Genomic DNA, 26,569 nt, shown 5'->3' on the forward strand with positions numbered 1-26,569 from the left:
CACAGGTGTGTGCAGCTCTTCTTGTTATGGCACTTTCATTCATTTGGATCATCCAACCTTAACCATAACCAGTTTATGTCTAACCCTAAACGTAATGTAACAACAATACATATCTTAATCGTCATCAATTAAACCCTCAGAAATTAGATTCTACTTCATAAGGACAATGAAGCACAACTAGTCCTAACAAAAACTCAGTGTTATTCACACCCACCTATGTTAACACCAGAAAATGTCCTAAAGAGACAATGAAGACATTGTTCCTCTTGGATTCTGGTTGATTCAAATTTAATATTAAAAACAAATTCCCTCTCCATTCATAGTTTCCTTGTTCATATTTTCTTCTTGCAGATGAGTAGTAGAGCAATCTGACCTCAAATTGCTGCCAGTATCTCCAGTGTGTTCAAATTCAATACTGTAAGAATGTGAATGATGGATAATGCAATTAACCTGCCAAATCACAGTATTATTATTATGGATTAACCACAATAAAGAAAAAAGCCTCTGTAGCTCTGTCGTAAATGACACTTTACTGCTGCAGCAGAGTCTTCCTTTCTACCATTCAGTCGCAGCAGTAGATTTTTGCAAAGTTTGCAAATTATAGACATAATTATTTTCATCTTTCCTCAAAAGGCTTCATTGCAAGTGCAACATAACTTAAACCTGAGCATTTTGCAAGACAGCATTAGTGCAGATGGGAGACATTCAAATTCAGACAACTTTATTAATTTCAATAAGGACAATTTAGTTGCAGCTTACACACACTTACACACATTTGCACACTAAGGCATTTAACACCACTAAGCCATGAGCTCTAAAGTGTCTTTTATCTAGAATTATTGTTATCCTCCCATGCCCTGTGATGCTGACAGTTCTCTATGTGTTCATGAGACCCTTTTTGGACTGGATGAAGACCGAAACACCTACTGTAGAAGACCGAAAGTAAGTACAGTAAGTTGTGAAGTTCTTTAAGTGACCCGACTCCCACAGACTTTGAGTGGAGATAAAGTGTGAAGACGTTTTGTGGCAGTGTCAAATTGTTTACAGACATTTCTCCTCTCTTAACTTTTTTCATGCCACTTCTTGTTTTGATCGGTGGGAGATAAAAGTTAAGTAATGGTAAAGAAGTGCTTTGAAAATATCTTTACTTAGCCACATTGAAATTGGCTGTTAAAAAAAAAAAAAGAAAGAACCTGCTTTCTGTTCTAATGCTGTGGCTGATGCGTGGTGTCTTTGTTTATACCTTAAGTGGCCTGTATGTTTGTGCAAGAGCCAACAAATACTAGCACGCATTCACTGTCCAACTGTAGTCCTACGCCTCAGGCGTTTATACACACAGACAAGACTCAAATAGGCCTCTGTGTACGGCATAAGTGAAATGTTTGGCAAGCTCAAAGACCGTAGGGTTAACTGGTGTCGCTTGAGTCAGCTGATTAGTGAGCAGCCAAAGCAGTTACCCTTAATACTAATTATCTTGTGTGTGTGTGTTTTTTTTCTCCCTGAGGAGACTAACACTTCCTATCTCCTGCCACAGGTGGACTCAAGTTCACAGGCACTGCAAATACTGTAGAGTCACTAAACAAAATTACAGATTAAATAAACACACATGCACTTAATCCAAGCGATTTTCAAGAAAATTAGTAATCTTCAAATGTGACGTGCATCAGTTTACTCTCTGTGTCCACTGACTATCACAACTAATAAAAAAACAAAGGGCTGTTATTACACGTGACATTGCCGATGTGGTGGCACAGTATAGTAGAAGTAATTGCCTTAGACCTGTGGGCTATTTTTGGATGTACAGTAATCAGCAAGAAAGGTCTGAGCCACACCATCATGGCCGAACAGATGGGAATTCATTAGATCAGCCTTAGGAGCTTTGTGCGTTGCCTGGACACAATTAGCGATGCTAGTCTCAAAAACTTTAACCAGCTTACAACCATAGGGACCACAGACCTGCTGCCCAGTTAGATCGTCAAACCGAGGTCCACTTCACAATATGTGATGTTCTTGCTGTGATTTTATTCTGTTTTTGAGACGTTAGGCTCTCCTTTGTCTTATTGATGCACATGTTGATCTTAATATTTGAGAAGTGGCATGTTTAAAATAGCTATTAAATGTTTGTTTTTTTACTATTTCAGGTGAATTTGGAAAAGGGTAACATCAATAAATGGGAATGATGCTTTCATGTGATACAGTGATATCTAACAATGCTGCTTAATGATCAGGAAGTGTGTGTTAGTTACAGAAGAGTACCAGCATGGCACTGATGACACATCACTGAGGACGATAGTAAGACTGGTATCACCTTTACTTTTTTTTATTGTCATGAAGGGATTGGAGAGAATGGGTAAAAAAAGAGGAGTGAATGAAACTGAGAACACATGAAAACAGACTGATGGTAAAAGTGTCAGTCGTCCTTTTAAAAAAGGTTTGGTCGCCTCGGCTCGGCCTACGTGTGAGAGAACCGCTTTTAATTCCACGTTGTCTTGTGACTAGTGACCTCAGCTTTTCAAGACAGTAAGAGTGGCTGCTGCTGCTGCTGCTGACTTGCTAATCCTCTTTGCACTCCTCACTCCTGTCCTGCCGCTCTGCTTCAGAGCATTTGTTGACTTCATATCAAAACAGTGCAGTGCGTGACCTACAACCCTGCCAGAGCTTCTGCACACACATCCTGGCTACACCTTCTTCTCCCGCTCCTCATCAGTTTTGGATTCTGCACAACAGTGGAGGCTACGTCAAGTTTCATTTCCCTGTATATATGGATTGTGCCTTACAAAATTTTGAGATCGCAATTCCGGTGCAATGGAATCTGAAGAAGAGGATTATGATGACCTGGCTGAGTATATATTGGACTTGAGCATTGGATATACAATATGTAAAAGAGTTCAGGTCAGTTTTGTAGCTTCAACCTCTTTAACTAACACAGAATGGATATAAATGATGTACTAAAAAGTCTTTGCATGGTGAAACTAGCAGCAACTGGATGACTAGTGATTATTTTGGATTTGTTTTTTGAAAAATGGATATGATAAAACATTTAATATCAAAATAGCTATATTTTAAATCAAGTTTTCATCCTGTGAATGTGAATTTCTTTGCCACAGAGAAAAGTTAATAGAAAAGCTCTTTTTTGTCATATCCACTCTGTGCAACGTGGAAAGACAACTAGCGACAGTGGACTGTGAGAGGGTGAGACAGCAGCATGTAGAGACAGAAGGACCAGGAAGAGTTAAACTCTGAGCATTAAACAGCTCAGGTCTAAATCTGGCTAGCAGATAATTTGTTGGAAAGCTGCCTTTCTTTTGGCACTGACTGTGTCAACACGTGGAGTCTGACAGGTGACTCTTTTTTTTAAACATGCTGAATTATTCAGCCGTGTCAGAGTTGACAGCAGAAAAGATTTTTAACATCCATTTATTTGTTTGTAATGGAATGTGTTGCCACATTTATATGCACATATATCTTGCTGGTGAAAAGTATAGAACATTTTGGAACATACAAAAAGAAATTTACACTGACAAAAAAAAGGAAAAAAAATCTTTAAATTTAGCCTAAAGGCAAACTTAATAAATAAAAAATCATTATCAATTTAGAAATGTTATGCCACTGTATAATTTATAATGCTGTATTAAACAGATTTAACAGATAATGTTAGTGATTTGTTAATCTTCACTGAAGATTTGTTAATCTTCAGTGCTTATTTACAACACTAATTTTAAACATAACCTAGGGACTTAATAGCAATAACAAACAATTATGTTATTATTGATTAATCCACCATTATTTTCACAATAATCTGATTCATATTTTTGGTCAATAAAAAAACATCACAACTGCCTAGAGTTGTAAAACCTTGGTGGTAGATTATTTTTAAATTGTTTTGTTGAGAAACATACTGAAAGTCAATTCACTTATCATTTCAGCTCTAGTTTGTATCATGTAATCAAGAAATCAGCCGTGATGAGAGTTTATGGAATCTAAACATCATTGAAAGTTCTCATTAACTACCACCTCCTTCTTTCTTCTCTTCCACATCCTGTAACATTGCTCCCACTCCAGACGACTGCCTCCTTCTGATCCAACACCCAACAGCCTTGGTCAACTACAATCATCACCATGGTAACCTTTACAGAGACCACTCCGGTTGCCCCTATGGGGCTTTGTGAGCCACCCTGCTTTACTGCAGCACTGTCACCCGGGCTACGGCGGAAAAAGATGCTGTGGCAGAATGCTGTGAAACACATAATGATCCAGCAGGAGCTGAGCGCCCAGGTGACTTGTTATCCCACACTCATCTGTCCAGATGGAACTGTTTTCTTTTCTGTGTACACTTTCATGTTCCCCTACAGGATTATGCAGACTATGTGTACTGAAACAGACAACATTCACTGAACCTCTGATTTGTATTTGGCGTGTGTGGAGGTGTCTGCAACCAGGACATGGACTTTAACCCTTAGAACACCTTTTTTCAATCAAACTCTTTTTATGCAATCTGATGATTTTATGTTCACCAACTATATGAACACACCTGAGCAAAACTGTTTGTGAAATTTGGAAACGCATCAAAGTTCTCTTGGCTCAAAATAAAAACAGTCCACTTTGTGACTTAAAAAAAGTCACAAAATAAAAAATAAAATGAATCATAACTTTGACTCAACAACACATAAGAAGGCAAAAAAAAAACACATTTTGTGAAGCCTGAAAATGTGACCTATGAACACACACACACACACACACCCAGGATGTCCATATTAGGAGTTGTCTATGATTCTCACGGCAATTTAACAAAGGTGAACCTGCTGCACGGATCTGTGCCACGTGAGCACTAAGGTTTAAAGCCACAGCAAGCCTGTTTTTGTCATGGTCATGGATCTATTTGAACTATTCAAATAGTTAAAATAGAAAAAAAAATGCAGTTAGTATAAAAAGTATAGATTGGCACCCTAAAAAGATCTAGCCAACGTTTTTGCTGGTTATCAAAACATCATGCCATTTTCACTCACTTTATAAATAAATAAATGAAATTAAATATGTAGTCCAATTGCTGACCATGCTGAATTTAAACTATTTTCATGGGTGAAGCGCATATAATAAGTGTATAATATACAGTATACGTTTAATTCTGGTGAACTGGTACATTAAAGGGTCATAGAAAATTCTCCAAATATACAATCCAGTGAAGGTTATCAACAACTGCAAAGCACAGAGATGAAAAAGACACTTTCTAAAAGGCCCAAATAAATTTGCTTTCCACCATTACTGTAAGATGTTGTGATGTTTGGTGAAAAAAAGGCGGGAGCAGTGCCTCCCTACAGTAAACATGTCCGGTTTTCTGTTGCAACACAGGTTGGTGTGGAGCCAGCACGCAAAATCTTTGTGACAGATACTTACATCGATGAGATCAACAGACAAATCCTCAATAAGGGCTCACGTGGGCTCACGAAACGTCGCTCCTCCACCTTCAGAGTCCACCCTCGTGGGTCCACCTGCTCACACAGCCGCACTGGGGGATCCTTCAGTGACTATTCCAGCGATGCGGACTTCTTTATGCACTGGGGCCACACTGTTCTTGGTGTGTACATACCCTCCCTGAGGCATACCTTTAAATCCCGCGACCTGGAGAAACTGTACCAGCAACATTCCTCCCACCAAAGACGCAACTCTCTAGCTATCACAAATGTAATCGATGCTATGGCCAAGCTGCACGTGTTGGTTCTGTACCTGGCGTTGGCCCCTGAGCCTTCCAAAGACACTCTGCGTGGCTGCCTGACAGGCATTTTCATGATGTTTTCTATAGCACTGTGCATCATGGTGTTGACCTGCAAAGACTCTTTGTCCCTGCGGTGGCTCCACTATGCTGGTGTGGCTAGCTGGCTGTCACAGACCACACAGGTGCTGGGAGGACTGGTGTACGGACTAGAAAAAGACCCGTCGTGGTACGTTTTGTTCACATTGTTCGCCACATACACCCTGCTGCCCTTACCTCTGCTGTGGGCCATGTGTGCTGGCACCCTCACCTCAGTGTTGCACCTTCTGGTGGAGATTGTGCACAACTACAATGATGCAGTGCAAATGAGGAAGGTGAGGAATTCAGTCAACTGACTTTGACTGATGAATGCTGATATAGCCCCCCACTGGAAATGTATTTTCATTATTCATAATATCAAGCTACTCCTCACTCTAATGAACTAATATGGCTGCATAAAACACTGACTGAAGCAGGACATGATTGATTAGTTCATCCATTCATTGAATTTGAGCCTGGCGTTACCATTTAGTTTGAGTTTTGGCTTGGATTGTATCTGGCTGCTGCTCTGTGCATTAGTCTGAAGACCAGCACTTTCAACTGATAGCAGATATCGAATTTAACTTATTTATTTAACAAGAAAGCTTTTGATACCCCAAAAAAAAAATCTGAACAGATGTATACTCTTATAATTGGATGCAGGTGTTTGCCAAAGGCCTGCTGTACCTGGGTATGAACACAGCTGGCTTGTTTATCCATTACCTGACAGACCATGCACAAAGGCAGGTTTTCCTGGAGACACGGCGCTGCATTGAGGGTCGCCTGAGACTGGAGCAGGAGAACCACAGACAGGTTGTTTTTAAAGGCTGAGGTTTTGCTCTATAGTCAAACTTGAAACAAATTGAACGGGAGCATTAAATCCTATCGCAATCATCTTGTGATGTGTTTGTGAACAGGCGTTATTTTGGTATTAACAGTGCACTGACACACTGGGCTCATTATTTTGGCACACAGGAGCGCCTGGTGCTGTCAATCCTGCCTCGCTTTGTTGCCTTGGAGATGATTGCCGACATGAGCTCCTTGGAAGATGAACTGAATCCTCAGGAGTTTCACAAGATCTATATCCACCAGTACAAAGACGTCAGGTACACCCATGTGCTCACACAGCAAGGCTTACACCGCTAACAGAGGGTTTTAAAATGTTTTGAAAAGGATTACGTTGCAGGATTTTCTTCTCTTTTTTTTTACAAAGAGTCTAGCATGTGACGACTGTGACAGAGCAGTTTAAGAGGAAGCTCAGAGGCAAATCTGACTGTCAAATCTGACAACGTTGTTTCACTGTTGTCCCTCCTCTCTGCAGCATCCTATTTGCAGATATCAAGGGCTTCACTCTGTTGTCCATGAACCTGTCGGCACAGGATCTGGTTCGAACTCTCAACGAGCTCTTTGGACGATTTGACCGCCTGGCAGAGGTGAAACCCTGAGTATTTCTTAGTATTTCTCAGGGATCTCAAACTGAAATGACCCGGGTGGGGGGGCACTAACTAGGTCAGTAGGGGACGGCGATGTGAAAATAGTGTAATATATCAAAATAATTTGTTTTTAACTTTATATTAAGTGGTGGGCTGCAAGTTTGAAGCCTCTGGTTTACACAAAACTTGAAATAAAATTCCTCTTGTCATTTCCCTTCTGTCTTCCCTCGTTTCAGGAGCATCACTGCCTGCGAATAAAGATATTGGGAGATTGTTACTACTGTGTGTCTGGGGTCCCTGAGCCACAGCAGGCCCATGCCCGTCACTGCGTGGAGATGGGCCTGGCTATGATCACCACTATACGGTCAGTCGAAAGCACTGGGTCCAAATTCACTGTAAAATATGATGAGATATGGTGTGTCACAACAAACACTCAAAAAACAAAACAAAAATATGTCTGTGCACACTATCTTCCACCAACACCAGGTATGTGCGGAAGCAGTTAAACTTTGACATGGACATGAGGATCGGCATCCACACAGGCTCTGTCCTGTGTGGCGTGCTGGGACTTCAGAAATGGCAGTTCGACGTCTGGTCCTGGGATGTAGGCATCGCCAACATGCTGGAGGCCGGAGGAATACCAGGGTGAATGTCTCAGAGAATCTATTTTTTTCTCTTGTTGTTATTTGGGAAAAATATTTCTTTGTACATCACTAATAACTTCACTTCTCCCTCACTCAGACGCATCCACATCTCAAGGGCAACTCTGGACTGCTTAGAGGGCACCTACAAGACAGAGGACGGTCACGGTCGCGACAGGAACGAGTTTCTCAAGAAACACAACATCGACACGTTCTTAATCTGCCCTCAGGAGGAAAAGGTCAAAGTTGACCACGCTGAGCCCCCCAGAATCCAGAAGACAAACCAGACGTGGAGCCTAGAGACGCCTTTCAGGAACGTCATAGACATGAACAGCGTAGGTCCAGGGATGCAAAACAGAGGGAAATCACTTTGTTTGTGGTGTTTTGATTTGAACAGCAAATATTAATCTCACCCCATTCATATTTTACTTTCTTTGTACTTTAGATCTTGGCCTCTTTTACAAACGGCTCACTGCCCAACATATGGCAGTCGTCCTCCAAGGAGATCAATAAACGCATCAAACATGCCATATTGGTTCGAAGCAGTGAGCGTATGCACAAGGAGCACATTACTCTACTGACCTTGGTGTTCAAGGACACAAACATTGAGGACAAGGTGCGTATGATTCAGAGAGAGTGAGATGTTCATAAACAGTGCTGCAGAGACATGATGTTGATCTTCTTTGATCTCTTTTTGGTCCAGTTTTCCCAAATGAGAGATGAAATGTTCAACTCCAACTTGGTCTGCTCATTCATCATGCTCCTCTTCCTCATGGCTGCCCAGGCCCTCATCCCTGCTCCCAGGTATCAACTAATAAATATAATATTATAAATGTTCAGAACTGTACTTGAAGAATCACAACAGGTGACAAATCCATAAAATCAGAGCATCAAATGCTACGGTCACATTTTCACTTACTTCTTCTTTTCTTCTTCTTCTTGTCCTCCATCCTCATCCGTCCTCTGAAGGCTGTTCCCAGCTGTCCTCCAGTTTTTGGTCTTTCTGCTCATCTACATGCTGCTGCTACTGCTGGCTCTGGCTGAAGAGTTCAAGTGGACTCCTTCTGCCCTGCAACAGTTCTGCTGCTGGATCCATGAAAACAACAGCGCCCGCAACCTTCTCACACTCACTGCCATCGTCATCAACTTTGGTTTGGCCTCTACTGACATGGTGAGAGCCTGTTTTTTTTCTCCTATTTTACACAAACAAAAAAACGAATGACAATGCTGTCTGGTGTGTGAGGGTCACTGGCATTCCATAACATGTTTGGATCACATTAGATGTCACTAATTCTGACCTTTAAGATGCACTAAGGGCAAGAAAAAGTTAGCGAGCAGCCCTTTGGAAATAAACAGATAATTCTTAATTCTACAAATATGGACACATTTTTTCAAGTTACAATAGAGCGATCAGTGCAATTAGAAAAATAAAGCTCAGCTAAAGGCTTAATTTGACCTATTACATGTCTCTGTTCATACTGTAGGTCCATTATGCAATGTGTCTACCAGGACCATTAATTTCCAAGGGTTCACTTAGTTTTCCATCAGCACTTTAATGGGTTAGATCACACATCATGACCAACATGACTTCTGCATGTCCTCGTGTCATAGAAATGTTCCACCTAAAAGGTCTATATGGATTAAGAGGGAAAGTCAGACCTCAGAGTTGAATTGCATGTGCTGTGTCTCTGTGTGCAGGTATGGTGTGTTGTCATTAACACAGAAGAGGCTGACGTGATGGACAGAACCAGCACAGCCTTGCGTCCTCTCAGTGTCTGTACTTATCCTGAGGTAAGGACAAGCGGATGGTTATACTTAGGTTATACTCACCTGAAGAGATTTTAGTTCATCTGGCATCACAAACTTGAATGTGTGCATCTTCTGTCACCCTAACATCTTCACTGCCCTGTTTCTTCAGGTGTTTGTGTTGAGTGGTGTGATCGCCATGGTGACTTGCGCCGTGTTCTTGCGTCTAAACTCTCTGCTGAAGCTGGCGGTCTTGCTGCTGGCCGTGGCTTTTTACTCCTACCTCATCCACCTGGCCTTCCTCGCACTGGCACGCCATGACGTGCAGCACAAGTCAGTAAAACACAAAACACATTTATACTGTATTTACTCCTGCTGTATGCATGTTTAATACATCAGGTATATATTCCAGATATCAATGCTCCACCGCTTTTCATGAACAGGTCTCATTATGTCAGGAGAAATGGAATCGCCATCCTTCTCATGATAATGTTCATTGTTGCTGTCTTCTACAATGGACGGCAGGTACTGTGACGCTTGGTTTTCTCATAGCATTCTTCAAGATAATAGTTTCAGTCAGTGTGGACATGTTTTTCTTACATGCATTATTAAGAGGAAACGTGTTTGACTGCCAGACAGCTAATCGATGAAGGAGAGTGTGTCTAAAAGACAGGTGATCTCTGATCTCTGTATCTGCCCTTTGTCCTCCAAGTGGGAGGCCACGGCCAGACTGGACTTCCTGTGGCGTCTGCAGGCCCAACAGGAAGTGGAGGACATGAGAGAGTTGCGTGAGCACAACGAGTGTCTGCTGTACAACATCCTGCCTGTGCACGTTGCTCGACATTTCCTGGACCGGAGCAAGAACGATGAGGTATCATCAACGTCCCAACTTAGACTAATGAGTACATTTAAGATGACCCTTGAAAATAACAGCTGACATAAATGTTTGTAGTTCATGTTATCAGCTTATATTTGAATTCCTCTGTCATGATAATTGTGTATAATACATTTCAGGAGCTGTACTCCCAGTCCTATGATGAAGTGGGTGTTATGTTTGCCTCCATTGCTGGGTTCAATGAGTACTTTGAAGAGAAGGAGATCAAACATGAAGGAGTAGACTGCCTCCGACTGCTGAATGAGATCATTGCCGGCTTTGATGAGGTAAGTTTAAATCAGAAATGAATCTGTGCCATATAAATAAAGTATGTATACATTGATTTAACCTTATTGTGAGATTAAAACAGTTAAACAGTGTATAACATTTATTTTCTGGAATTAAAACAGTACACACCGTTCTTTTCAGCTGATAAAAGTGAATAAGACGGAGACTGTTCACTCCAAGTCTTGCTGTTGCCAAATGTGATTGCCTCTCATTGCGTGACTCAGCTCCTATTATGCGAGACTGGAGTTTTAGTTTGTGTTTTTCCTTTCTAAATGTTTCTTCTTCTTCCAAGTTGCTGGAGGAGTCATACTTCCACTATGTGGAGAAGATCAAGACCATCGGAAGCTGCTACATGGCAGCCTCTGGCTTAGCTCCAGACAGACAGGTGGGAGATTCTCTTGTGTATGGAGTGTGTTGTTTTTGTTTTGGCTGCATTTGCACCTCCCTCATTGGCAACAGCTTTAAGAAATGTATTACTCACTATCTATCCATGTATCTCTGTCTCTCAGGTTTCCATGGATGAATGGAATCACCTGAGCGAGCTGGTTTTGTTTGCGTTGGCAATGCAGGAGACCTTGAAAGAGATTAACAGGAACACAGCCAAAAACTTTCAGCTGCGTGTGGGTAAGGGACTGACCTCCTTCACAAACACATATTTTTTGATAATTTATCCAAGATAAATCATTTTCCTTGTCTGATTTAAACAGGCATCGCCCACGGGCCGGTTGTGGCGGGTGTGATTGGTGCCACCAAGCCGCAGTATGACATCTGGGGGTCGACAGTGAACCTGGCCAGCCGCATGGACAGCACAGGTGTCAGCGGACGTATCCAGGTACCTGAGGCCACGCGGAGGATCTTGGCAGAGTGGGGTTTTGTCCTGGAGCTACGTGGAGAAATATTTGTCAAGGGGGTGAGTAGTAGAAAGATTAATCGGATTGCTTTTTTGCTAGGGCTGGTTGAAAGAATGATGTATGGTTAAGTTCAATTCATTGATTTACACAGTTGTGCAGTATAGATGAGCAGTTGTTGACATGAGGAATTACACTTCACTGACTGAACAAATTTGTGTGTTCAGAGACAGTGATTGTGCACTCAGGGAACTGTGGTTCCACTCATCTCTCTCACATCCCTTTGACTTCCCACTGCTTAAGTGCTGAACTGCTCAAAAATACATTTGTCCTAATGATACATTCACAAATGTACTATTTGATGTTTTCTTACATTTCACTGCAAATCTGTTTCACCAGTACATCATTTTTCATGTCGTGACGTAGCTGTAGTAGAGATTTATTTTAATCACTTGCATCACTACGCCTGTGATTGCTCAGAAAAAAACATAAACTTTTCACTGTGTGTAGTGACTCATTGTGCCCTACACTAATTATCCAACACTGACCACCAAACATCACCCTGACAATATATAGTACCCACTTTATAAAGGTGACAAACTATTGTGACCCGGTCAGAGAGACATATGTTTGACATTTCTGAATGTTATTTAAAACATTCATGCATTCATCTTATGCTGGAAAGAATTCTGTACAATTATTAGGAGACCCAATATCTATCTACCGTGACACATCTGCAGATCCCAGTCTCTGCAAATGACTAATACACTATAGTGCACAATATTTACCCTGTGGCAATTCATTTTGATAGGGTTACTTTCTTGCTATGAAATAAAAAGAATGCTCTATTGCATTAAAATTGCTCTCTATCTGTCACATTGTGATACGTCACACTGTGCAGCTCTGTACCTGTGAGTGATGACACAAAGTGATAATGATGAGCGATAAATGTGTGAATGTGTGAACATGGGGGGGATTTCAGACAAAGTCATTTTGACACGTCACAGCAACAACTAACATTAAAGCTGTATCTTGTGAGTCCCCATTAGTCACACTAGTGATCCAGCATGCACCACATCGAGGTCCTGAAAGACCTGAATTGTGATTAAAGGTGCCAGTAATGTCTGTGCTTTTATCTGGTGTACAGCTACACCTGTAACTGTGACTTCAGAGAACAGAAAAGCTGTGACCAGTCAAAGAAAGAGGGAAAAAATCAGGAAGGGACAACTTCAATTTGGCCAGAATATAAGTGAAGGCTGTTATTAGTCAGCACAAGTGTAGAAATTCAGGCATGGACAATTAAACCACTCCAGATATAAGGGAACAACTACAACAAGGGGGACACCTACTGGTGAAAAGAGACAACAGACAGAGAGAAATCAAATAACATGACTGCATTTTTGGTCCAGGATCAGGTATGACCTCCGAGACAGAATTTGTGAGACTGCTGTTGTTGTTGCTTTTGTTGTAGGTGAGTGAGCGCCAGGGCAAAGTCCGCACCTATTTCATCAGCACCATGCGCAGCAAGACGGCCAATGCTGCAGCATATGGCCGCACAGCAGAGAGGACAGGAGGGCGGATGACACTGGCAGGAGTGGTGTTTGGTCTCGTCCAGGCCAGACACAAGGAGAGGATAAGAGAAACCAACGGAGGATTCAGTCTGACTCCCTGCTCCATGCAGTGCTGAAAGGATGACAGCAGATTGTGGAGGACACAGTACATCCATATTGTTTCCACTGGTTTACACCTTTGTTGTTTTTATTTCATACTTTGCCATAAGATAATCAGCAGCACACTGGTCGCAGGAACCAGTTTCCCTCCATGACTGTGTCCTCTTCATCTTTTCTGTCATCTACAAAAGGAATCTACAGAGGAACTCTGTAATGGTTACATTTCTGAAGCACTGATTTCAGTTTTATCTTTATTTGAAGTTTGCACAACTCTAGCAAAGGCCAACATCTTTTTTTGTATCCAATTATCCTCACACCTCTAAGCCAAAACACACTACCTCAAAACAACCACCACAACCTTTTATAGACAACCAGTGGCCTATACAATACTGACTTATGTTTTTACCATACAATTATCCGTTATTTTTACATTTCCTGTTGTGATTTGATACATAACTTCAAGTACTAGTGTCCATTCATCAGCTGTACCATACTATTAACCTAACCTGCATGTATGTAAACACTGAGGCAGAATCTACACTATCTATCTAGACTGTGGAACTGGGAAAAGAGATTGAGCTGAATTTAATGCTAAAGCACCAGCCATACATGTTCCTCATGTCATGATAATATTACATGAGGAACATAAAATATATATAAAATATATAAAATAATATTTTTTATTTTATAACCATGTGAATCTGAAATGAGTCACATGACGATTTAAGGTAAATATGAACCATGTCTTTCAAAACAATTAACAAAGTTAAGCAAATTAAAGTCCATCACAATCAAGGGCTTTTTGTTTGGAATTTTTGAATTTATATTAAGGATTTGGTTTCTGTAGGATTGGAATTCTGGAAAAAAAACAGCAATGTTTTGTTATTATTTTTTCCAAAGTACATTTAAATACTTTTTACAAAAACATTTTATTAGTGTACGATTTCTACAAATAAAATGTGTAACAACCTCAAACCTGTGTGGTTTTATTTGACTTCAACTGTGCAACATTTCATTAAGCAGGTCAGGTTTCATGCCTGAAACACGTACACGTACTATGAATCAGATTGAAAGAGGAACAAGTTTGTCAGACTTTCATTTTTGCTTTGGTCCAAACGAGTTTTCTTGGTTCGACTAGTTCTGACTATGAGGAGCGCGGGGATTCTACTGATCGTCTATAATGAAAGATGGATCACTCTCTGGTTGGAACATTTTATTTTAATTTGAGTATTAGCTTTTGTTTTCTGTATGGATATTGTTATGGGGAGAGAAATATAAGATCGATTTCCTTTATTTATGAAATATTTTCTGGAACACTGCTCAAGAGCATTTGTTTCTTTGTTTGAATTGCATTGCTCATTTTTAAGAGTATCAGAATAGAATAGAATAGACAGGCCAACAGGCAGGCAACAAGCAAAAGATGAAACATAATAATTGAATGAATATATATATAAAAAATAGCCTTACAACCAAAACACCAAATTTATAAAAGTACAGTGATTCGATCACATTTACATTAAATATCAATTTCAAATGCCAATGGTGATGGCAATCAGATGGATATCTGTAACTGAATTATGACATATGACTATGACAACATTTCTGTAATCTACCATTTAAATCTGTTTTGTAAATCAGGGGAAGTTGAAGGTGTCTAACCAGAATTGTGACATTTTAGTTGTATTCTCTTCTAAATTTAGTAGGAAAATGTGATGCAGTTTGTCCGACTTTTGTTACAAATGTCGGACAAATATGTTTCAAATGTGTTTCGACAAATCTGACAAATATGTTTCAAATGTGTTTCAACAAATCTGAAAATGTTTGTTTTGATTATGAAAAAGATAGGAATATCTATAATACATATCCAGAGTAGCTAATATAAGTAATGTTGGGATATTACATGTAAACATAGATATTTGACACATTGTGGTTCTGATGTGTTGGTGTCTTGAAACAGCAACAGAGTGAGACCTCTTCCCTGTTGTCGGTTTCAGCGCCGACGCACGCGGGCTTCGCCTCTCTCCGTCTCTTATGCCGAGGCATTGATTATTGTGGCTGCCGCAGAAAGTTCTCCAGCACCCACCTCGCCTTCAGTTCGTCCAGCTACAGCCAGTCCATTGTGTTCTCTGCTTTATCACTAAAGGACGATGGCAGACACTGAAGCCGACAAGTTGTACCGGGCGGAATACGCTAAAAGCGGCCGCGCGTCGTGTAAGAAATGCAAAGACAATATAGCTAAAGACTCTCTGCGGATGGCCATCATGGTGCAGGTAACGTAGCCACGGCTGCTCTGCTCTGCTAGCTAAGCTCATTTATTCACTATTTATAGTGTCTAATATGAAACACCTAAGAGTGCGTATTTTATAGTGAGGAGTCGTTGCAGTTGTTAACCAATAGGCCCCCTCGTTAGCGTCCAAACTGCTGACAATATATGCGTAGTTTTGTCCTCAGCGCCGAGCCTTTCTTCCAAGTGTCGCTGCTGTGTATGAATGAATGCTGTTGTTCACTGAAGTGGGCTTTTCTCGTGCATGTGTGTCGCATGTGTGAACCGGAGCTGTTACAAATATTCTATATATTTGCGTCACAATAATCACAATTCAGGGAAACTCGATTAACCACAACAACATACATTTCAACCAAGAAGCTAATGATAATGATAGAGTAATAATTAAAGTGTGCCTCCTTATTCATGGCCCCTGTGTGTGTGTGTAGCAGCTCATTTCACCTCAGCTTCTCCACTTTGTTTATAACATGTGTATAGTTGACTTGTTACAGATCAATTAACCACTTGTGTTTAGGTTATAGAAAATATATGTGCTATAACTCAAATAAGTTAAGTTAGTGAACAAATAAGTAAAATTCCAGTGAATAAATTAGTAAATAACGGCTCCCAATCCAATCATGTTAAATACATGTATGCCTGATGTCTGTGAGTTTTGAAATGACTTTTCTTTTTTCCTCAAATTATTCGTCTTCCATCATTTAAACTTTATTTGTTTTGCATTTTTCATACACATATAATGAAACACAATGCAGTTAGCTGGTGCCAAACCCAGCTGACAATGGGGCGAAACCCTACCGTACAATAGTTAATATTTTGATGGCGCCATGTAGTAATTACTTGTCACATTTTCAATCCATAACACAGTTAATATTGACCTGGATCTTGGCTTGACATTTATTTTAACTGAAAATCAAATGGGAACATCCGTTGGAGGAAAATATCATATTAAATGTCAAAAAAAACAGATCATTAGAATTAAGAACACACTAAAAGAAGCAGAGGAAAAACTATATCCTGTGAGTGAGAATGAGGAAATACCACAGATGGAGACAAAAATGAAACAAAAAGAGGAACAAAATTCAGTAAATATAAAGATATTACTCAGTCATTTAAATTGGAAAAAGTTCAGGAGATCAAATACAATTATAGTAAATAGCTGAATAAAACTGGACATGGGGAAAAACTAACATTGGAATTGATTTAATATATAATGGCAATAAATTAAAAGCCAGGTCAAAAAGGTAGATCTTGAGTTTGCTGTAAGTCCATATTAAAGCAAATAAAGTGCAAAACACCTATAAATTATATTTAGCCCTTTCACTCACTTAAACCATGCAACCAACGCCAATATTTTCTTGTTTCCTTGCTCCATATAACGAAGAAATCTTTAAAATGTCATAAATGGAAAAAATAACCCTTGAGAACATCATCATTTTGAGGTTTGGGGGACACCACTCAACATTTTCTGACATTTTGTGGCCAAAACAACTACTTGATTAATTGATCAATTATGAAATAATCATTAGTTGCAGCATTAATTGTTAGAAATATAAGCTATTCACTGTTCATTTACCTCACAAGCCCAGGAATATTTGTAGAAAATATATCAAACATCTTCTTACAGTGAGTTGATATTAAAATACATACACTTGCAGGGTCTTCTTATCATCTTTTCCGTCTCACATTCACCACAGTTACAAATGAAATCCTCCTTTGTTTTTTTGTTGTGTCCTCCAGTCCCCCATGTATGACGGGAAGGTCCCTCACTGGCACCACTTCTCCTGCTTCTGGCAGCGAGCAGCACCTCAGTCCACTGCTGACATTGCTGGGTACACTGACCTCCGCTGGGACGACCAGGATAAGGTCAAAAAGGCTATTGAAAGTGGTGGAGCTGTAGGTCAGTACTGGATTTTAAGCACTGGAATAAAGACTTGCATAAACTTGTTAATGTCCCCATATTCCTGCATGGAGATAGTCACACAAAAAACAGTTTCATTTTCATACATTCATACATATATTTATACATTTATACAAAGATTTGTTAACTTATTTGCCCCAGTGCAATCTTTTTCATATGTTGAGTCACTGAGTAAATCACAGATATTTACATAAAATATTTTATTTTGAAGGTCACAAATCAGCCTTATGAGCACTTCTGTTGCACTTATTTCATGTTTTTAACAGTGCATAGCACAAAGGCCTTATAAATTACCAGACAATTTTTGTTAAATTTAAAAATGTTTTGAATGTTATTTAATACACTGGATTTTTTTCTCACACACTTTTAATTTGTTTTTTAATCTTGTGAAAACTGAATAACATTTCTTTTCTCTCTTTTTTTTTTTAGGAAAGAGTGGAGCTAAAGGGGAGAAGACACTTAGCGACTTTGCAGCGGAATATGCCAAGTCAAACCGTAGCACATGCAAAGGTTGTGAGGAGAAAATAGAAAAGGTAAATTGCCGCAAATAACTATTATTATCAACATAAATTTAATTTTAGTCCCTATAATGGTAGTATTAAATGTCCATCCAAGTAGATAAAGCCTTCTTTCCACCTGGCTTAATCTTTAGGATCAGATTCGTGTGTCTAAGAAGTCTGTGGACCCAGAGAAACCTCAGCTGGGTCTGATTGACCGCTGGTACCACACAGCATGTTTCGTGAGTCGCAGGGAGGAGCTGGCCTTCAAACCTGAATACAGTGCTGCCCAGCTGAAGGGTTTCAACACACTACGGGCTGAAGACAAGGAAGAGCTTAAGAAGAGACTTCCTGCTATGAAATCTGAAGGGTGAGACCAAAAGGGAATTATTTCAGTATTGCGTTGTGTAGAATGTTTGTATTTTCATATTTAGTACTGATGGTGTTCAGGTCTGGTGTGCGTTTTGAACAACTTCACCCTCTCTACCTTCACCACCGTCCATATTTGCAGCCTCTCTGTTTCTCACCGGTCGGCAGCATAAGAAAATGGCTTTAAAAGTGTCCCTGAATGACGTCATTGTGTACGCATAAAGAAAAGGGTTAACAGCAGAGTTTGCATGTGACAGGATGATGGCAGTGAGCAGCAGCTCGAATGGCACTGGACAGAATGGGCAGAGAACCAGAAAACAGTTCATCACATTGAGTGGGATCCAGCAGATTGTGAAGAGAAAAAGAACCAGAAAAAGTGACGTGGCCGTCTTCATCTCGCGGCGTATGCGTGCTGCATCCCTCATCTGCTTTCCCCCTTGACCACTTTGCTCAGATGCAATGCGTCTCATCTGCCGTTTGACCATAATAAAGATATGAGCGTAGATGAGATACATGATCAACAGAGGTATCAACAAACAAACAAAGAAGATGAAGTACACAACATAGGTCATGTCCACCACTAAGACAAATAAACAGTAGCCTGAATCAGGTGGTGTCTTGTGCCAGCCCATCAGAGGCACAAGCCCAATGAAGAAGGCCAGCAGCCATGTGGCGAGGATGACTAGCATGGCATTTCGAGATGTCATCAGGGCCTGGTAGCGAAACGGCATGAAGATGGCCACATAGCGGTCCACGGCAACTGCCAACAGGCTAAAGATGGAACTCTGGGTGAACAGTATCAGCTCACTGAGCATGAAAAGACATAGGTAAAAACTGTGACGCGGTAAACCAACACCAGTTAGGATGGCACAGGGAATGGCAATAGTGCCCACACAGATGTCAGCAACTGCAAGCGAGACCAGAAAGTAGTTGGTGACGGTGCGTAGATTGCGGTTGATGCAGACAGCGATACAGACCAGTAAATTACCGACTGTGGAGAGAAACGCGATGACGAGCTCAGCTGCCATGTACGCGACATTGGGGGAAATCACCAAGTCAGCAGGTGGTGATGAGGAGGAGGGAGAAGCTGATGAAGAGTTGTAGTAAGGTTGTACAATAGTGAAAGACAGATTTGAAGAGTTTCTTGTTTGTTTGAAAGTGTGAAGGCTCAATAATGTGTTTTCCATAGTTTTCCTAAAGAGGAAAAAAAAGAGAAAAATCAAGCTCAGCTGCACAGAATGACAATGAAATGGATGAAATAAGTAACATTCTCACCAGTCCAGTCACATTGTCCCAAGTGTTGATGCTCAAGAATCTAAAGACTAATGTCAACAGGTATCATGATTTGTTGCCTACCTGTCTGTTTGAGGCTGAAAGACACTTTTTATAGAAATCCCTTTCTCCCTCATGATGTCACTAGTTGTCAATCAGGGATTTGTTGTTTTGTGTTGTTGTAACTCCAAAGCCTCAGACAGAGACAGTCACTGCTCTGTGGTCATTAACTCAATCGTGGGTGCTTGCGTGTCACTTGTTTGGTCAGTAATTTCATTGGGGAGCTAATGAAATGTTCTTGTTGGGGCAGGGTGGATGGTTTCAGCACCAACACCTGGGACTGAGGAGACATGTACCAGCGTGTGTTTGTGTGTCTCCATTAACTGATGGGCCCTAATGTGTTTGCTTAATGAGTAAAGGTGTCATATTTAGACTTGTTTGTGTCCCATTTTGACCTCATTTAGGGAGCTAATTTGGATGTTTTCATTTTGTTATTGATCCATGATGAATATACAAAAAAACAAACAACAAAAGTTTTGGAAGAAAACACTTTTTAATACTTTTGTCTGCTCTCATAGAAAGCGCAAATCAGATGAGGTTGATGGAGTGTCAAAGAAACAAAAGAAAGAAGACGACGACGAGAACAAAAGGCTGGAAGAGCAGTTGAGGGTACATTTCTATATGTTGTACTTTGAATCATTTTATATTTTACAGTGAATGTCACACTATATTTAGTGATATTCGTAATATATTATGGTTTTGTGTACGTCCACAGAACCAAAGCCAGCAGATTTGGGGAATCAAGGACAAGCTGAGGAAATATTGTTCAATTAATGACATGAAGGAGCTGCTGATCGCAAATGGACAGGTGGTTCCCTCTGGAGAGACCAATGTAAGAGAACCTCAGCTCTTTGGTTTCTGTCATCTCACGTTGTCACTGTTTTCTGAGTTTTAAACATACAGATAGAGCAACTTTAGTGACAAACGTTTATGTACAGAGGTTTAATGAGATCACATGATTATACTGTATGTATGTACGTGGAAAAACTGTATGGATAAGTTATTTTGGTTTTGACAATTGGACAACATACAGAACTGTAACGGCAGGTGAAAATAGAGTTTTAGCACTTTATTACTCTATTATACTATATTATTATTTTAATGACTTTGTCACCAGATCCCCTATGACGGCAAACACAGTTATCGTGTTTTATAATGAGTGTTGTTTCATCCGCAGGTGGTCGACTGCCTTGCTGACTGTATGGCCTTTGGTGCTCTCGAGGCCTGTCAGGAGTGCAAGGGCCAGCTGGTGTATAAGGGAGATGCTTATTACTGTTCAGGCGACATTTCAGCTTGGACAAAATGTGTGTTCAAAACAACTACACCTGCACGCAAGGACTGGGTAACCCCAAAGGTAAGTTACTATGAAGGAAGGGACTAGTGTCGCTGATAAAGGAGATTATCTACACAAAAATAAAATAATGAAAAACCTCATTATATTTTCTTAACTTTCTTTCAGGAATTCAATGAGGTTCCTTTCCTGAAAAAATTCAAGTTCAAGAAACAGGACAGGGTTTACCCAAAGGAGGCTCCCAATCAAACTGTGACAGCTGCCAGTGCCAAACCTCTGGCGAGTGCATCCAGTGCCCCGTCCAAGCAACTGCCAGAGGGAGCACCTTCAGGTGAAACATGACGGAGCATGTTGATATCCCATCACTGTTTAAATATATTTGATTCTGAGGTCTGGAATATGCACTCTCCTGTTTTCTGATTTTAATATAAGGTTAGGGTGCAAGAAATATTTCTGAAATTAAAACAAAAACCCTGAAATTAATGATTCAAATTAAATATCATACCAAACTGCAAAGATTTAAGTAATCTAAATACCTCAATGGCATGTTTTATGTAAACCTGTATTATGTATTATTTTATGTTTATGTTATGTTATGTTCCCACAGACAAACCTCTGACTGGTATGAAACTAATATCTGTGGGTAAGCTGAGAAAGAACAAGGATGATTTAAAGGCTGCTGTGGAAGAGATGGGTGGAAAGATAACCGGCACTGCCAACAAGGCCTCCATCTGCCTGAGCACCAAGAGTGAGTTATGACTCGATAACAGGATTAATTGAATTGAATTGAAACTTATTCATTGCACACTGAAAATATGATTTGTAACTTCAACATTTACACTTTTACAGAGGAAGTGGAGAATATGAGTAAGAAAATGGAAGAAGTGAGGGACGCAGGTGTGCGTGTGGTTTCTGAGGATTTCCTCACAGACATCAAGTCTTCAGGTAAAGCTCTTCAGGAACTGGTCTCCATGCACGCCATCTCACTGTGGGGCGCAGAGGTCAAAGTCGAGGCCCAGGCTCCGTCTGTGGCCTCCAAGTCTGGAGCGCTGGCGACCAAGAGCACGGGGAAAGTGAAGGAGGAGGAAGGTAAAGGATATTCATTGCTGTAGTTTTCTAGTGAGGTGCTGTCATTACTGCATGTGCAAATAGTTGTTTGTCTAAATAAATGGTCTTGTTTCAGAGATTTTTCTACCTGTTTACTAGTTTGTTCTCTACATTATCTTAACATAATCATATCTTTACTCTTACAGGTAGTAGCAAAGCCAAGAAGATGAAACTCACAGTTAAAGGAGGTGCTGCTGTGGATCCAGATTCAGGTACTCACCACTAACTTGCATTGATTTAATCACATCTTTCCTTTTTTAATGTTCTGGCTTTGATTGGTGTGTTTGATTTTTGCAGGTCTTGAGAACAGCGCCCATGTCCTGGAGCAGAGTGGGAAAATGTACAGTGCCACACTGGGACTTGTGGACATTGTCAGAGGAACTAATTCCTACTATAAACTGCAGCTGCTGGAGGATGATGTACAAAAAAGGTACTGTCCCTTCTTGTCATAATACACATAATGTAGATTCTACATAAAAAAAAAACAATGACACACACAAACCTAATTTGGAATAACATCAGACTGTCATCTATCATCTGTGTGCAGGTACTGGGTGTTCAGGTCATGGGGTAGAGTGGGTACCACCATCGGAGGCAACAAGCTGGACAAGTTTCATGATAAGAACTCTGCCCTGGACAACTTCCTGAGTGTGTACAAGGAGAAGACCGGCAACAACTGGGGCACCTCCAACTTCACCAAATATCCCAATAAGTTCTACCCACTGGAGATTGACTATGGACAGGTATGCACCATTATCCTCAAAACAAGGAAGCAGGTACCCCACAGTGTATTTACTGTCCATCACTGGCTTTTGTTTCAATTCATCACTGGCAGGATGAGGAGGCGGTGAGGAGGCTGACAGCCACTGCTGGCGCCAAGTCCAAACTCGCCAAACCCGTCCAGGAATTGATTAAGATGATCTTTGATGTGGAGAGCATGAAGAAGGCCATGGTAGAGTTTGAGGTAAGAGGTTTTAAAATTAGTTTAAAAAATAATTTCGACTTTGTACAAACGACATAGAAATGAATGTCCTATTAGATTTAACTGTAATTATAGACCCCAGTATACATATAATTCTTTTTTGCGTTCTACATACATATAACTTTCGTCACCTGTGCTGTTTTCAGATTGATCTACAGAAGATGCCCCTCGGAAAGCTGAGTAAGAGGCAGATCCAGAGTGCCTACGCTCTTCTCACTGATGTACAGCAGGTCAGTGACCATCTGCGTTTCCTTTTAACCTTTACTTAATTTTAAAAGGACATATAAGACAATTTTCTGAAATTATAGCAAGTCTGTCTTGTCTGTAATGTTATCAATCATATCCAGGTGTTTGCTTTAGGTAATTGGAATTGCTTAAGTAAAGATGACTCAGCTCAGGAATTTATTGGTTATTGGACCATATCTATGCCATTTATTTTAAATATAACGGTGACTGTTTTTTCTCCTATTCATCATAGGCTGTGTCGGATTGTTTGCCAGAGGCACAGATACTGGATCTCTCCAATCGCTTTTACACCCTAATACCACATGACTTTGGCATGAAGAAACCTCCTCTGCTCAACAACCTGGACTACATTCAAGTAAGGGAGCACATTATTGTCTCCTGTTATCTCACTGATAATAAGGGCAGATAAATTCATCTACATACATCTCTGCTCAGGCTAAAGTTCAGATGTTGGACAACCTGTTGGATATTGAAGTGGCATACAGTCTGCTCAGAGGAGGCGCCGAGGATAACGATAAAGATCCCATTGACATCAACTATGAGAAACTCAAAACCAAGATTGAGGTGAGTTTTCCTTGGATTGTATGCATTGTCCTGTCCATTTATCCTATTTTCTCTCATTAGGCTAATGTTTATCTTGGATGAGCTAGAAACCAATTATGAATGGAAATACTACAGTATGTCATATGTTTATTTCAGGTTGTTGACAAGACCACAGAGGAGGCTGAGATCATTTTGCAATATGTTAAAAACACTCATGCTGCTACACACAACACTTACTCCCTGGAAGTAGATGAGGTAAGTCTATATTGTGGGGGCAATAGAGTCGGAAAATAGACCTTTTATTGTATTTTAGTGTAGTTCAAGTCATAAGTGATCAATACAATTTATTTTTTTTAGATCTTCAAAATTGTTCGTGAGGGAGAGCGCGAGCGGTTCCTTCCATTTGAGGAGCTACACAATCGCCAGCTGCTGTGGCACGGCTCTCGCACCACCAACTACGCTGGTATCATGTCTCAGGGTCTTCGCATTGCGCCTCCAGAAGCTCCAGTGGTGCGTGTTAAATCAAAAGATTCACCATTATGTGTTCTTAATACCAAATCAATACCTCCACATTCATATTAATAACTTGTGTTTATTTGCTCATTTATTACTATGCTGTTTTGCTTCTTTCTGTTTAGACTGGTTACATGTTTGGCAAAGGTGTATACTTTGCTGACATGGTGTCCAAGAGTGCAAACTACTGTCACACCTCCCAGTCCGACCCTGTGGGTCTCTTATTGCTGGCTGAGGTTGCCCTTGGAAACATGTGAGTAACAGTCCTGATTTATTGGAAAGCCTATATATCAGAATCTATCTTATTAATTGAGTCTGTGTGGAGTGTGTAAATGAATGTGGGTTTTTTTCTTTCCCCACTGCAGGCATGAACTGAAGAAAGCTGCACACATTACAAAGTTACCCAAGGGCAAACACAGTGTCAAAGGTGAGAGAATAATAATGAATGGGGAAATGTAGCTGCATCATGTTATAATCAGCAGATCAGTAGCACCCTACAATGTTAATTTGTATATATCTTTGTAATACAATTGTTTTAACTGCACCTGCTATAATAACTTAACTTGATAATAATGTATTTTGCGAATGAATGTCTAAATCAGCCGACGAGCTGCTAATAGTAATATGCGAATACATGTTTGGTTTGCTGTCTTTGTTTTCAGGTTTGGGTAGATCTGCTCCTGATCCTGGTGCTACTATCGATCTAGACGGGGTGCAAGTACCGCTGGGAAAAGGAACCTCCACAAACATAGATGACACAAGTCTACTGTACAACGAGTATCCTTTAATATTTATCTCCTGGTTCATGACTTGGATAATAACTTTCCCAAATGGTTCAACATTTTCCCTCCTTTATAATACAGTTAATTCTTTAATAGCAGTGTGCTGACTTTGAATAAAGTGACTCCGTTTAATTTGTAATTATTCATGTCTGCACTAACAGGAACTAACACTCTTTTGTCTTATCTTTTGTAGAATTCCATCATGGATGATGATGGTTTATTGTTTTAAATGTTAGTTTTTGGCGGTGGTGTTAGAGATGCCAATGTAAATAATAACAAAACCTAGCTCCTTTATTCTTGTTTATCTTTTATGGTTGTATTTTGTTTTTCACATTATCTTTTCATTGTCTGTTTTCTTTAACCATTGCTTCTCCAGATACATCGTGTACGACACAGCACAGATAAATTTGAAGTATCTTCTGAAGACCAAGTTTAACTACCAGTCATCCCTGTGGTGAGCAGGGCTGTGTCCAAACCGTCTTCAGTAAAAAACAAAACAAAAACAAACTGTTGCCACAATTGCCTCCAAACAAACATTCACTGCAACAGAAGATGTTTGGCAAAGAAATGATGCTCTACCATCTTTTACAATTGTCACGGAAATTCTCCAGTTGCTTTCCTTGGTTTTGTCATGTTTTCCAGCAGGCACTCATCTTTAGAATTACATTAGGTTCTTAAATACCGAAATCTGGCTTTGTACAGTAGCTGGAGTTTGATGCATACATACTACGTAGAAAGGTTTTGGTCCAGTGATCAACATCAAAGGTTAGTTTTCTGACTGGTATAATCCCACATCTGAGAAGGATCTAATTTCTTTTCTTCTTTTAAATCTTCAAGAGTAGTATTGCAAAAATAAATAGTTCTAAGTTGTGAAATAAGCAGTGTTTACATGTTGCAAAGGTTCCCCTGCAAGATCGCCCCTACGATGAACGCTTCTAGAGGTTTCTGTTGGATTCAATGAATACTGTACAATGTTTGACCTGTACATATGTTGTTTTTTTTTTGTTGTTTCTTCAGCTGTCTTCCTTCATGAAAATGGAAAAAATGTAGTTTGTGTTCATGTGATGTATTCTGAGAAATAAAAACAGCCAGAGTATGTCGATTTCTGTTTATTAGTGCGTGTGTTTTTTTTCATGCATACCTCAAATAAAAATGTATGTTTGACTCTGGGTATGGTTTCCTGCTATTTTAGGTAAAAACAACTTACACTAGAAGGGAAATATTGAAACAACTCAGCGTGGAAAAAGTATCCGGGTTCAGACAGCGTCCCGACCCAGAATGCATTTTGACAACGTCTTTGAAAAAGCGGCGCGGCTAATTCAAGATGGAGGAGATGGGCCAGCTGTTAGACGTGTGTGAATAACAACACACATTTAGAGTTTTCTAGTGTAAAGAGACAACGGTACCGTGGTGGTAA

General features: G+C 40.2%; 3 protein-coding genes across 4 annotated transcripts; 2 read left to right on the top strand and 1 right to left on the bottom strand.

The window, feature by feature from the left end:
- Positions 1-31: 31 nt before the first annotated feature.
- On the top strand, positions 32-14,190 carry si:dkey-206f10.1 (adenylate cyclase type 8). 2 transcript variants are annotated; one of them, XM_044048625.1, is made up of 21 exons: positions 892-2,892; positions 4,063-4,275; positions 5,350-6,084; positions 6,452-6,601; positions 6,764-6,894; positions 7,110-7,221; positions 7,458-7,585; positions 7,708-7,866; positions 7,963-8,197; positions 8,308-8,478; positions 8,566-8,666; positions 8,832-9,033; positions 9,561-9,653; positions 9,781-9,941; positions 10,052-10,133; positions 10,321-10,479; positions 10,623-10,769; positions 11,063-11,155; positions 11,280-11,394; positions 11,478-11,680; positions 13,090-14,190. In XM_044048625.1, exons 2-21 carry the CDS (start codon positions 4,120-4,122, stop codon positions 13,303-13,305), a joined length of 3,549 nt encoding a protein of 1,182 aa, XP_043904560.1. In that variant the 5' UTR covers positions 892-2,892; positions 4,063-4,119; the 3' UTR covers positions 13,306-14,190. The 2 variants fall into 2 exon arrangements, with proteins under 2 accessions (XP_043904559.1, XP_043904560.1); XM_044048624.1 differs by having other exon boundaries at positions 32-4,275.
- A 1,114-nt stretch (positions 14,191-15,304) lies between these two features.
- parp1 (poly (ADP-ribose) polymerase 1) lies at positions 15,305-26,260 on the top strand. Its single transcript, XM_044048910.1, has 23 exons — positions 15,305-15,558; positions 17,310-17,469; positions 17,920-18,023; positions 18,143-18,357; positions 20,207-20,297; positions 20,404-20,520; positions 20,866-21,042; positions 21,148-21,310; positions 21,587-21,727; positions 21,829-22,068; positions 22,233-22,298; positions 22,384-22,516; positions 22,634-22,829; positions 22,922-23,050; positions 23,215-23,298; positions 23,547-23,669; positions 23,750-23,878; positions 24,014-24,112; positions 24,215-24,367; positions 24,496-24,623; positions 24,736-24,797; positions 25,033-25,147; positions 25,529-26,260. Exons 1-23 carry the CDS (start codon positions 15,436-15,438, stop codon positions 25,608-25,610), a joined length of 3,030 nt encoding a protein of 1,009 aa, XP_043904845.1. The 5' UTR covers positions 15,305-15,435; the 3' UTR covers positions 25,611-26,260.
- On the bottom strand, positions 18,434-19,405 carry LOC122784018 (adenosine receptor A2a-like). Its single transcript, XM_044049051.1, has one exon. It carries the CDS (start codon positions 19,382-19,384, stop codon positions 18,434-18,436), a length of 951 nt encoding a protein of 316 aa, XP_043904986.1. The 5' UTR covers positions 19,385-19,405.
- Positions 26,261-26,569: the final 309 nt, after the last annotated feature.

The sequence above is a fragment of the Solea senegalensis genome, linkage group LG17, assembly GCF_019176455.1.
Source record: "Solea senegalensis isolate Sse05_10M linkage group LG17, IFAPA_SoseM_1, whole genome shotgun sequence".
NCBI lineage: Eukaryota > Metazoa > Chordata > Actinopteri > Pleuronectiformes > Soleidae > Solea > Solea senegalensis.

What these genes read in the sequence shown, in the direction of transcription:
- si:dkey-206f10.1 (XM_044048624.1), top strand. Translation starts at nt 4,120, where the DNA reads ATGGTAACCTTTACAGAGACCACTCCGGTTGCCCCTATGGGGCTTTGT. An exon ending in GATTTGACCGCCTGGCAGAG is followed by an intron (nt 7,222 to 7,457) that starts GTGAAACCCTGA and finishes CCCTCGTTTCAG; the next exon opens with GAGCATCACTGCCTGCGAAT. An exon ending in AAACTTTCAGCTGCGTGTGG is followed by an intron (nt 11,395 to 11,477) that starts GTAAGGGACTGA and finishes TGATTTAAACAG; the next exon opens with GCATCGCCCACGGGCCGGTT.
- parp1 (XM_044048910.1), top strand. Translation starts at nt 15,436, where the DNA reads ATGGCAGACACTGAAGCCGACAAGTTGTACCGGGCGGAATACGCTAAA. An exon ending in AGGCCATGGTAGAGTTTGAG is followed by an intron (nt 23,051 to 23,214) that starts GTAAGAGGTTTT and finishes TGCTGTTTTCAG; the next exon opens with ATTGATCTACAGAAGATGCC. An exon ending in CGCCTCCAGAAGCTCCAGTG is followed by an intron (nt 24,368 to 24,495) that starts GTGCGTGTTAAA and finishes CTTTCTGTTTAG; the next exon opens with ACTGGTTACATGTTTGGCAA.
- LOC122784018 (XM_044049051.1), bottom strand. Translation starts at nt 19,384, where the DNA reads ATGGCAGCTGAGCTCGTCATCGCGTTTCTCTCCACAGTCGGTAATTTA.